This window comes from Limulus polyphemus, unplaced genomic scaffold, assembly GCF_000517525.1.
Source record: "Limulus polyphemus unplaced genomic scaffold, Limulus_polyphemus-2.1.2 Scaffold9044, whole genome shotgun sequence".
In the NCBI taxonomy this organism is placed as follows: Eukaryota; Metazoa; Arthropoda; class Merostomata; order Xiphosura; family Limulidae; genus Limulus; species Limulus polyphemus.
In genome coordinates, this window is record NW_013674654.1 from 4,522 (window position 1) to 18,325 (window position 13,804).

The following is a 13,804-nucleotide window of genomic DNA, read 5'->3' on the forward strand; positions in this document are numbered from 1 at the left end:
AGCGCCTTAACCACCAATCGTTAAGGTAACGAGAGAACTTAATTCATAACTAATTCTATCAATAATTTAGTGTTGTTTTTAAGTATTAACTTGAAGTACGAGTTTAGACCTTTGTGTAGACATACTTCAAAGAATGACACACTTTTCTTTCAATTGCTGCAACTCAAAATCATTGTTTTTATTTGTTTTAGAGCAAAGCCACATTGGGCTATCTGCTGTCTCCACCGCGGGGAATCATACCCCCCGATTTCAGCGTTGTACGTCCGTAAAATTACCGCAGAATTATTTATTTAATAGGAGAGATATTTTTTTTTTTCGAAAAATTATTTCACATTTAAAATCTTCAAATTCTGTGGAAAGATTGTGAAAAATATTTATACTACAAAGAAACTTTTATATACAGGTGTAGGTTATTATAGATATGACTTAGCTCTAATTCGCTAACTTACCAACTAATATCATTGTAAAAACGATTGAAGGGGAATCTTGGTTAAAGCTAGTATAAGGTTTAACTCAACTCAAAATAAATATAAAAAAATGATACCGCAGAAGAGTTTTCTGTTTGGTCTTCTCAAGAAATATATAACTAAACTCTGAAAATAGAGGTAGGACTTTTGCTAAAGCTAAAAACTAACAGTTCCTGTTATTGGTCGAACAACGTTTGAAGTTACATCATTATTAAATATCACAGTAATTCCGGTAGAGATAAGACTAATGCTAAAAACTAACAGTTCCTGTTATTGGTCGAACAACGTTTGAATTACATCATTATTAAATATTAAGTATCTTAGGGACCGGGCGTGGCCTATAATGACAATCGTTTCTTGACTGTAAATCCGAGGATTCGTGATTCGCCACTAGTTACTTTAAAAACGCCCTCCGCACTTTGGAGCCATAGATGCGCTATAAGCGTGACGGTCAAATTCAATTATTCAGTTAGTCACGAGGAGATGGAGGTGGATAGTGTTGACTAGATTGTCCCCTCTAGTCTGTCATTTTAAAATTAGGGGCGGCTAATAGCCCTCATATAGCTTTGCGCGAAAATTCAACAAACCAACTACAAACTTTGTGTAGCTTTGCACCAATTTCTGAAACAAATATATTTTGTATTAAGTAGGCTATACGATCACCGAAGTCTGATTATTAATTAGTTATTCATTTTTATATATGAATTATACTATGTACTAATAACTAACTAACGGTAGTACTTATACTAAGATTAAATTAAAATCTCAAACACACTGTAAACAGCATGTAAACAAAACTTTATAAGCACTTTACACACATTGTTGAGTAGAAAACAAACCAAATACAGAGTAAGAAGCCATCAAAGCTGCAGTTTGATCGCGTGGCGCGTGCGCATAAGCAATTGTGCGCCCCCACGTGATATGAGAGTGGATTGTTACTTGGCAACTCACAGAGCGTACTTGTAATCATAGAATATTGTAATGTTAGCTTATTAGTAGTGTTGTAAAATGGTTATTATTATTACTTGTTATTAGCAAGGTTATAAATAAAATTAATAAAAACACTTTTAGCCAAGGTAGCGTAATTCAATCATGTGCATTTAGATTTGCATAAAGTGAAGGCAGGAGAGAGCTATGCCTTTCCAACAACGTTATTCAGTCAGTCAATCAGGTAGTCAGAGTGACAAATTTGTGGTTTTGTAAAATTTTTGTTTTTACTCTACCGACTTTCTCAAGTGCTTTGGTGGCTTGTTACTCTTCAGTTGGGTTGTTTTCTACTCGGCAGGGTGTGTAAAGTACTTAGAAAGTTTTGTTTACATGCTGTTTGCGGTGTGTATTGCATATCTTGTCCATTCATACTATAAGTACTATCGTACTTATGATAATGTCTCCCATAAGCAAGGTATGAGTATTGGATCTTCCTGTCTCACTTCCGTCATCAAACACCCCCTTATGATGGCATGCATTTCGTTAGGGTCACGTAATTTGATTACATACATGTAGTTGTATTTGGTTGCTGAAACAAAGTTTACAACAGAGAAATTTAGCTATATATATACCTTTATTTTAGTTTGACCAATTACCAAAGTTGCAACATGTCAAAATGTTATCCCTCCAATTCCTACCTTGTTTCCTTACTTTTTGATGCTCCTATTTCTACTTCAGAAATTTTTTATTCAAAAATATTTTACACTTGTCCTACGTTTTGGCTGCTGGTTTGCTGCCGTCTTCAGGGAAGTCCTGAGAAGGACTATTTCTGTGGTGGTAGTATTTGGGTTTTGAACCCGAGTCTTCTTGATGGAGATACAGGTGTGATAATTTACTCAAGTTGGGTCTTCCCGTTAGGACTTGAATCAATAACTTCTGTGCTGGGTTGACTGAGTTTGTTATCAGTTAGATTAATGTAAAATGCTTTTCTTTTGTCTCTTCTAGTTTCTGGTTCATATCCCATTATTTTTTCGACATATTCTCTAGCATGAGAAGATAACCATCTATCTATTACAGGTAGATCGGTACTACAACGTATTTTATATCTATTGTGATTTCTAATATTTGTTGTTCACAAGGGATGTTGTAAGTGTAGGATATAAAGTAGTTAGCTATTAGTATGTAGTAATCATAAAAAAATAGTAACTAATGAACAATTAGACTTAGTTGATCATATAGAATATTAACTATATCAGTTATTAATATGTGTTTACCACAATCTTATCTTTAAACATGTTAACTAAATCAGTTATTGATATCTGTTTACCAAAACCTTACTTTACACATATAAACTATATCAGTTATTGATATCTGTTCACCAAAACCTTACTTTACACATATAAACTATATCAGTTATTAATATGTGTTCACCACAATCTTATCTTTACACATGTTAACTATATCAGTTATTGATATCTGTTCACCCCAACCTTAATTTTAAACACACTAAATATAACAGTTGTTAATATCTGTTCACCACAACCTTACTTTTACACATATTAACTATATCAGTTATTGATATCTGTTCACCCCAACCTTAATTTTAAACACACTAAATATAACAGTTGTTAATATATGTTTACCACAACCTTACTTTTACACATATTAACTATATCAGTTATTGATATCTGTTCACCACAATCTTATCTTTACACATATTAACTATAACAGTTGTTAATATCTGTTCACCACAACCTTACTTTTACACATATTAACTATATCAGTTATTGTTATCTGTTCACCACAATCTTATCTTTACACATATTAACTATATCAGTTATTGATATCTGTTCACCACAATCTTATCTTTACACATATTAACTATATCAGTTATTGATATCTGTTCACCACAACCTTACTTTTACACATACTGACTATATCAGTTATTGATATCTGTTCACCACAACCTTACCTTTAAGCATATTTTAGGATTATTAAACCAAGATATTAATAAACATACGTGTTAACAAGTTCCCCGTAAAGGGAACTTCCATTTTAAAAGTGTCAAAGACGTTTTCTAACGTTGTTATGAAAACGGAAAGACTTGGTTCAGAGGGTTTAAAGAAGAGTGTGCTTGTTTTAGAACTAATGATTTGAGGTTCCATCTAACACACAACAAGAGTATTCTTCCAACAATATCAACTCTTACTACTAAGAACTTTATATTTCTTAGTTTCGACTTATAAATATCACAGTTGTTTTGTTCGTGTGAAAATATTAATAACCTCCTGCTTCTCGTTCCTAAAGTTTTCTCCGTTCTCTACTTTTGTAATACTTTCTAATTCTCATCTTGTGGCAGGCCTAAAGTTTTCTCCGTTCTCTACGTTTGTAATATTTTCTAATTCTCATCTTGTAGCAGGCCTAAAGTTTTCTCCGTTCTCTACGTTTGTAATATTTTCTACTTCTCATCTTGTAGCAGGCTTAAAACTTTCTCCGTTCTCTACGTTTGTAATACTTTCTAATTTTCATCTTGTAGCAGGCTTAAAGTTTTCTCCGTTCTCTACTATGTAATATTTTCTACTTCTCATTTTGTAGCAGGCCTAAAGTTTTCTCCCCTTCGTAGTTTGTAGGTTTCCTAATTCCTATCTTGTGGTAGGCCTAAAGTTTTCTTCCCTTCGTAGTTTGTAGGTTTCCTAATTCCTGTCTTGTGGTAGGCCTAAAGTTTTCTTCCCTTCGTAGTTTGTATGTTTCCTAATTCCTATCTTGTGGTAGGCCTAAAGTTTCATCCTCTTCTTAGTTTTCTAAGTTTCATTACGAAGCATACCAAACTAGCCGTAGGTTAGAAGACCTAAATCATGACCAGCTGCAGTTTCGAGTTATACAAGTTCTCATTAGATCCGCTAGAGCTGTAGTTTCGTGTTATATTAGTTCTTGTAAGGCTTATGGTAGGGAATGTCGTCGAATTGAGTTTTGTGCAACTGTGGTTAAGGAAGTTTTAGTTTTGTTTCAATTCCCACTTTTATATTTTCTCAGAATAAACAAGAGGTTTTCCCGTTATTCATTTTGTTCCGTTTACTTTATTTTCTGCCTCGCAGTTTTGTTAAATAGGACAAATTAGCTCTTGTTATGTATTCTTCTTTGTCTGTTAACAAACCTGTTTCACACTCGTTTTTCAGCTTGTTTATTGAGCGCAGGCAATGATCGGCTGAGTCTGTCCGACACTTACCGCACGACCACAGCATCCTCTGGTCTCCCCGACGAGTTCAGGAGCCCTCCGTATCGAGATCTTCAGCCGCTCTCATCTAACGACAGCGGCGAAATACAAGAGAAAAAGCCCGTGCATCCGAAGCTAGTGAATGTTAGTGGGATCTTGGAGATTAAATCCTTGTGGGACGAATTTCACGAACTGGGAACAGAAATGATTGTTACAAAAGCAGGAAGGTGAGTGTCGGATAAAGGTAGTATCCCATACGCACGTGCGTGTATACTCAAAGTTAATGAACAATTTATTTAAATGTTTTTAAAAACTTACATTTCCTGCTACTGCTTTACACAAATTTCCTTTTTAACAACCTGGAAGTGAAATATTTCTCTGCTATAAGATTTATTAATGATACACTATAAATAAATAAAAAGTTGGTGAAATCAGTTTAATTAAACACTCATCATTTCAAGATATTTTTCTCGAACTATTTAAACCTGCCAATGAATGTTTGGTTTACGATAAATACCGTTTAAATTTACTAATGAATGTTTTGTTTAGGATAAAGAACGTTTAAATCGACCAATAAATGTTTCGTTTAAGATAAAGACCGTTTAAATCTACCAATGAATGTTTTGTTTAGTATAAAGGTAGATTTAAACGGTATAGATTTAAACGGTCTTTATTCTAAACAAAACATTCATTCTAATGAATGTTTTATTTATGGTAAAGGCGTGTTTTTGAATGTGGATATTATTGTTCGTATTTAGACTTTAGATAAATCAGTACTATACCATTAGTTCATAACGGTTAACTAAGTAACCATGTAAGTTCAAGTTGCTTTGTTAAGATATGCTGTTCATCTACTGTTTCAACAACGATATATAGTAACTCCAACAATCATATATAGTTTTTCTGTAACTACAACAACGATATATATAGTTTCTCTGTAACTACAATAACGATATTTAATTTATCTATAAATACAACGTCGATAGATAGTCAGTGTAACTCCAACAATAATATATAGTCTTCCTGTAACTGTAATATCAACATATAGATCTTCTGTAACTCAAACATTTTTATGTGGTCTGTATGTATCCCGAACATTGATATGTAGTCCATATGTAACTCAAACATTTTTATGTGGTCTGTATGTATCTCAAACATTGATATGTAGTCCATATGTAACTCAAACATTTTTATGTGGTCTGTATGTATCTCAAACATTGACCACATAAAAATGTTTGAGTTACATATGGACTACATATGGACTACATATCAATGTTCGGGATACATACAGAGAGTTACATAAAACATTTTTATGTGGTGGACTACATATCAATGTTCGGGATACATACAGAGTGGTAGCATATTAAGGACATAACTATCTTCTACCTCATGCGTATTAGCTGATCTTGGGTTATCACCTAGTTCTGAACTCAATTTGAGATATACCAGAGGTATATCGATATTGAAGTTGCAAAATGACTACATACCAATGTTTGAGATACATACAGACCACATAAAAATGTTTCAGTTACATATGGACTACATATCAATGTTTGAGATACATACAGACCACATAAAAATGTTTGAGTTACGTATGGTGGTCTTCTGGTTGTATCCAATCCCCATCTTATGGTTTTCTTAGCCACACCATCTAGTAGTTTGGTTTAATATGATGAAGGCCTTCCGTGGTTGTTACTATTATCTTACCAGGGTAGAGAAGGTTGGACTTAACAAAAGGGTTTATCCTGGGAGTTTTTCAGCTTCCTCGTTTAGCTTTACCCTTGAAGGCCTTTAACATACATTCAGGTGATGGCCTCACTATGCGGTTACTGTGATCTTCCTGCGAGTCAGTAATGTCCATACTTTAGTTTTCTGTATTTCAGTGTCAACTCTTTCTCAAATCAGTAAAAATTACGACACTGTCTAGGTTGCTATTGGTTGATGATCATTGTTTGTTTTATCAATATAGCATTACATGTCTATAACAAAGAAAAATCTAGCCTAACATAGATACTGTTTAAACCTACCAACAATGTAGCATTACATGTCTTTAACAAAGAAAAATCTAGCCTAATATAGATACTGTTTAAACCTACCAACAATGTAGCATTACATGTCTTTAACAAAGAAAAATCTAGCCTAATATAGATACTGTTTAAACCTACCAACAATGTAGCATTACATGTCTTTAACAAAGAAAAATCTAGCCTAATATAGATACTGTTTAAACATACTAAAAATGTAGCATTACATGTCTATAACAAAGAAAAATCTAGCCTAACATAGATACTGTTTAAACCTACCAACAATGTGGCATTACATGTCTATAACAAAGAAAAATCTAGCCTAATATAGATACTGTTTAAACCTACCAACAATGTGGCATTACATGTCTATAACAAAGAAAAATCTAGCCTAATATAGATACTGTTTAAACCTACCAATCAGTCAAGTAGCCAGCTTGCTACTGGTACAGCACCAGTGGTATATCACCAGTCAAGTAGTCAGCTCGCTACCGGTACAGCACCAGTGGTATATCATCGGTCAAGTAGCAAGCTCGCTACCGGTACAACACCAGTAGTATATCATCAGTCAAGTAGCCAGCTCGCTGTTAGATAACCTCCTGTCCCTAGCTCCAACAGCGGTGTCAGGGTGGTCTCGGGTCAGAAACAAACACATGCGTTACCTCTCGTACACGCAACGTCAGTGTTAAGAAATATTGGAAGTAAATATTTATCTCTCGCCTGATGCGGTCTGTTAGCCGACAGTTAATAAAACCTGATTTTGCTCTCTATTTTTTTACCGTACTATATCAAGATCTCTACATGACAAGAAATGGGTTTCCTGACTTGGACTTACCAGGGAGGAAACTATAAATCTTACCACATAAATCTCTACATAACCCTGGTAAGTCCAAGTCAGGAAACCCATTTCTTGAGGAAAGTATCTATGTGGTACTTGATTATTGATAACTTTATGATTCCTTGTAATCTGTGAACCTTTTGGTCTTTCTTTCCTTCTCTCCTTTTAATTTGTACACCTTCTGGCCTTCCTTTCCTTCTCTCCTTTTGATCTGCCCACCTTCTGGCCTTCCTTTCCTTCTCTCCTTTTAATTTGTGCACCTTTTGGCCTTCCTTTCCTTCTCTCCTTTTGATCTGCACCTTCTGGCCTTCCTTTCCTTCTCTCCTTTTAATTTGTGCACCTTTTGGCCTTCCTTTCCTTCTCTCCTTTTGGTATGTGCACCTTCTGGCCTTCCTTTCCTTCTCTCCTTTTGGTATGTGCACCTTCTGGCCTTCCTTTCCTTCTCTCCTTTTGGTATGTGCACCTTCTGAGCTTCCTTTCCTTCTCTCCTTTTGATCTGTGCACCTTCTGACCTTCCTTTCCTTCTCTCCTTTTGGTATGTGCACCTTCTGGCCTTCCTTTCCTTCTCTCCTTTTGATCTGTGCACCTTCTGGCCTTCCTTTCCTTTTAATCTGTGCATCTTTTGGCCTCCCTATATTTCCTACATATATTTAAATTTCTCTCAATTCTATTATCACCGGTTTGTGAAGGATTTTTGGCGGAACTCTTGAGTTAATTTATTGTCAACTTTTTTTCTGAAGTAACTTTAAAAGCTACAACTGAGAGAACATCATTCACAATCAAGTAGATCAGCCTGATAAGACATCTGCCATGTAAGGAGAGTCAGGGATCGAATACTATACAGTTCGAGTATTCAATTTTGTAGGGGATTTCTAGCTACAGATAACTATCGTACGGGTTTTTTATCTATTGTTTATTTTCTAAAATTTTTTTGTTTTGTTTTAACAAAGATTTTTATATTGGATTTACTATGTAAAAATTATAATATTACAGTTGATTAGGGGGGAAAGTCATTTTCAAAACATTTTTTTTTCTTGTAATCTCGTTAAAGTGATTTTTTGTCTAATGTTTTCCTTAATTATGTGTAACTTTTATTGTTCTATTGAAAGCCTACTTTTTATATTAAAAGTATGGAAAATCGTGAATAATTTACATATTTATTAATAAAAAACGAGAGATTTCTTGTAAATCAGTTCTTGTAAGGAACCATTGTTCCACTCTAGACGGATGTTTCCAACATTTCAAGTCAAGCTTTATGGTATGGATCCACTGGGGGACTATATGTTGATGATGGATTTTGTTCCTATAGACGACAAGAGATACAGATACGCCTTTCATAGGTAAGGAACACTTGTTTACAAAAACAAAATATATTCAGTGTATTATTGTAAACTACACATCTGTACAAAGCCAAAATGAATTCATCGTATTGTTGTAAAATCCGTTATGAGATGCTAGGTCTGTTTGCGATCAACTTCCTTTGTATTCTTCCGCTGTGTTATTAATGAATCCGTATTTGTCTTGAGAGTTATCGTGTTGTTTCATTTGGTATGTGCACCTATTAAAAAATATCAATACTGTTATGACGTTAGAGAGGAGTTAGTAATCTTGTAGACCTATTCGTATTTGCTTGAGAAGATCGGTGGCAAAACACATCAAACAAAACTGACGTTAATACACGAGTACCATTACATTGGACGAGCGAACTGTGTTCCATGACCCAAAATAGTAAAGGGAGCGGCCCACGCTCACATTTATAGCGTTGCTGTATTCTTCTGTTAGAATTTAAATTGTTTTATTTCCATAAAACTAGCAGAGGCACCCGGCAATGCTGTGTTTAAAATCAATTCTCTGAATGTGGGGGCATGGGCTGTCCTTTTCACTATTAAGAGCCGTATCAAACGATACGTGTTCGTGCGTTTCTCTACCAAATTTTATTGAAAATGGTATAACCATTTTTTCATAAAAAATTTTGATATCCAACAGACAACACTACTTTAGATAGATAGATATTACCAATCCAAAAACACACGAAAATATTTTATATTAGTATGTGATATATCAGGAATATTATAAACATTTCAGAGATTAGATTATTGGAATATAAGATCCTTCTCAGTCTATTCTTATGTCTGTAAACAATTGTTTTACACTGTTTTCCTCTGTAGTTCAAGTTGGGTCGTGGCTGGTAAAGCTGACCCTGTGATGCCTCCAAGAATTCATGTCCACCCCGATTCTCCGGCCAAGGGTAGTCAATGGATGAAACAGGTCGTGTCCTTTGACAAACTGAAACTGACCAATAATCAGCTGGATGCCAATGGCCATGTTAGTTTTTATAAAGTTTCATTTCACATTTCTCTATCTGCTGATTTTAAATTTTTCTGTTGTTGTTTTTGACGTTTTAATTTCTGTTGTTTGTTGATTTCCTAAATTCCTTCATTTGTTTTTTTAAGAAACTCATTTAAGCTGCGAATCATAAACTAAGTGAGGAAGGCGAAATACAAGACTTTCGTCGATTCTCGAAGTTTCTCTCAGATAAACAGTTCTTCTTAAAGTATTAAAAACGTTATCACGTAAAAAGTCTTGAATTGACCGTTTAAAGGAAAAATCTCAAAATATATCCAGACGAATAATAAAGATCTTATAACTATTACGTGCATGAGTAAAGTAGGCCTAACATACTTAAGCCTAATATTGAACTCGCAATCATGTATGAAAAGTGGAATAATCTGTCGCTCAAGATGCTTCAGTATCTAGCGTTTGTTTTATAAACGAATCAAAACGGGATTCTTCTTAACTGTTTCCTCTTAATGTTCAAAATGAAAGTTTTGTGGTTATATTATGGGATACAAGTAGTGAAACAACATGAGATTAAAGAGAATACAAGAATGTGTCGAAACTAGTTTCTCCAATATCAAGACTTCTGACAGTTTGTTCTATTTACTGTGGTTATTTGTATAACATGTGTTAAACAAATTTCGAGTAAATCACTTTTTTAATTTGCAAAAGGTTTGCAATTGTTCATATATCCACAATTTGTGTTGCTATTTTCAAATACTTAAAAGTAAAAAATAATAATATTATTTTAAAGAATTGACCAGTACAACAGAAATCAAGTCATATTTAAGTATTTTTATTCAATCAAGTTCTGGTTGTTTTTGTTCTAGATTATCCTCAATTCAATGCATAGGTATCAACCTAGGTTCCACGTGGTCTACCTCAATCCTAAAGGAGAAGATGCATCTCAAACAGAAAACTTTAAAACTTTCATCTTTCCAGAAACCAAGTTCACAGCTGTTACCGCCTATCAAAATCATAGGGTAAGTTTCAAACTATAAGAACAGAGAAGAAACTACTTGAAAATAGAAGACATTGAGTATTTTTACAAGTTCGTGACATCATGCGCATGCGTTTATGGTTGATATATCAGCGAGATTTAAAAATTAAGACATGCAGTTATTAAAAACAACATCAAGTAATTTTTTAATTTTAGATTAACATGTTCAATTAAACAATCAACAGTTACACTAACATTCAGCAAGTCAAACTAAACAATCAACAGTTAAACTAACGAAATCAGCAGGTCAAACTAAACAATCAACAGTTAAACTAACAATCAGCAGGTCAAACTAAACAATCAACAGTTAAACTAACAATCAGCAGGTCAAACTAAACAAACAACAGTCAAACTAACAATCAGCAGGTCAAACTAAACAAACAACAGTTAAACTAACAATCAGCAGGTCAAACTAAACAAACAACACTTAAACTAACAATCAGCAGGTCAAACTAAACAATTAACAGTTTAAACTAACAATAGGGTTATTAAACTAAACATGCAATAGGTTAAACTAAAATCAACAGTTTAAACTAGCAATCAACAAGTTAAACCAACAATCAATAATTTAAACTAACAACCAATCAATCAACCAGTTCAAAGTTTTAAATATATTCAGTTATTGAGTAAAGTTTTAATCAATACAAGATTTTGAAACTTATTTAGTTACTTGAAAAAGTTATAATCAATCAACCAATCAGTTCACATTTTTAAATATAGTTAGTTATTGGATGAAATTTTAATCGTTCAGCTAACCAGTTCAAAGTCTTGCAATATATTTAGTTATTGCAAGAAGTTTTAACTGAATACAAAGTGTTGAAATAATACTAGGTGAAGTTTTAACTGAATACAAAGTGTTGAAATAATACTAGGGGAAGTTTTAACTAAATACAAAGTGTTGAAATATTATTGGGTGAAATTTTAAGCAATATAAAGTTTTGAAATATTATTGGGTGAAGTTTTAACTAATACAAAGTTTGAACTATTATTGGGTAAAGTTTTAAGCAATATAAAGTTTTGAAATATTATTGGGTGAAGTTTTAACTAATACAAAGTTTTGAAATATTATTGGGTGAAGTTTTAAGTAATAGAAACGTTTTGAAATATTATTGGGTTAAGTTTTAACTAATAGAAAGTTTTGAAATATTATTGGGTGAAGTTTTAACTAAATACAAAGTGTTGAAATATTATTGGGTGAAGTTTTAAGTAATACAAAGTTTGAATTATTATTGGGTGAAGTTTTAACTAAATATAAAGTTTTGAAATATTATTGGGTGAAGTTTTAACTAATACAAAGTTTTGAAATATTATTGGGTGAAGTTTTAAGTAATAGAAACTTTTGAAATATTATCGGGTGAAGTTTTAACTATTACAAAGTGTTAAAATGTTAATGGGTGAAGTTTTAACTAAATATAAAGTTTTGAAATATTATCGGGTGAAGTTTTAACTATTACAAAGTGTTGAAATATTAATGGGTGAAGTTTTAACTAATACAAAGTTATATATATTTCTAAAGTAGTAATTACAACAAAAACCTAAATGGTTTGCACTATGAGAAAGTGAAGACTTAAAGTAGTTATATTTCCTAGTGTTAAGCACAAAGCTACACAATGGGCTATTTGTATTGTGCCCACCACGAGTATTGAAACCCGATTATTACCGCCGATCCGCCGGGGGCGTCCTCTATTATTGTACACTGAATTACCGTCTTTGTTCAATAACACTTACTTGCTTTGAGTAACTGTACACTTGAAAGTGAATAGTGAGAGCATAGCCTTCTATCATTTTAAAGCCGTTATTCCAAATAACCGCTGGCACTGGACCACCATAGTGAGGTAACCATCATTGCCATATTCGACATGTTTCTCATGTCCGCGCGGACACTCAAGTTATTCTTTACCAAGTGTTTATAATATCTCGTCTGTCTCACTATTTCAAACTTTTTTTTTCTAGTGTAAAAAACATGGTCTTCATTAAATGGAGAGAAAGTAGCAATAAAACACCTTAAACAATATTTCCAACTGATGAGATTTTATTGCAAATATTTGTTATTCATAGTGAAAAAAAATACATTAAATCATTAAGTTTTATTTGCACATTTTCTTGGTAAGATTTTGTCCTTAACATCGGTAAAAACAAAGACATTCAACTGGTAATTCAATTCAACCTACTTACTCGAGGTCTTGTATATATCCTTGGAATATTTTATAGTTTCTACATTATATTATGATAACAATTCTCATTTTACTACAAGCTTTTCAAACTATTTTAGCCTAAGCTGCTATATCTCGGTGTCTACTGCTACTGGTAAGTCTGGTCGCTTTATGAAATTCAATGCCACTTACTGAGACTGTTCACTGTTGAGAATAAGTGTTTTGGAATTATTCTAGTATATTTTTGGTAGTTCGAGATGTTAAAAGCTGGTTAGAAGCAACTATCAGTGAATCAACCTTTTATTTTATTAATAAAGTCACCTGTAATAGATGCAATAATAATACATATTACTATTAATAAGCAACAATAACAAGCAAACAATGGTGTATGCTTCAGACTCAAAGATCTGTACTTGTAGTGCATTATCTGTGTCTTCAAAGATCCGTTATAGATGCAGTTAACTGTTTACAAAAATTCTCAGTTCTTGTATATTGTTTCCGAAGATCCGTTATAGATGCAGTTAACTGTTTACAAAGATCTGTTATAGATGCAGTTAACTGTTTACAAAATTCCCAATTCTTGTATATTGTCTCCGAAGATCCGTAATTGTTGTCTTTTTTCAAACATCGTTAATTGTTATGCATCATTTATAATTGTCGTCTTTTCATTTCTCACCGTGTACGAAAGCAACTAAACCTAACTATATTTTATCTTCATGTCATGGTATAAAAGCCACTAGACCTAACTATATATTTTCTCTTCACGTCATGGTATAAAAGCCACTAGACCTAACTATATATTTTATCTTCATGTCATGGTATAAAAGCCAGTAGACCTAACTAT

General features: G+C 33.1%; 1 protein-coding gene across 1 annotated transcript in view; it reads left to right on the plus strand.

The window, feature by feature from the left end:
- LOC106475725 (T-box transcription factor TBX10-like) overlaps positions 1-13,804 on the plus strand; it is a 22,735-nt gene that overhangs the window by 3,146 nt on the left and 5,785 nt on the right. Inside the window, exons 2-5 of the mRNA XM_013936396.2 lie at positions 4,571-4,835; positions 8,694-8,810; positions 9,639-9,795; positions 10,638-10,790. Of these exons, the coding sequence (XP_013791850.2) occupies positions 4,571-4,835; positions 8,694-8,810; positions 9,639-9,795; positions 10,638-10,790 (692 nt within the window). The remainder of the gene's footprint in view (positions 1-4,570; positions 4,836-8,693; positions 8,811-9,638; positions 9,796-10,637; positions 10,791-13,804) is intronic.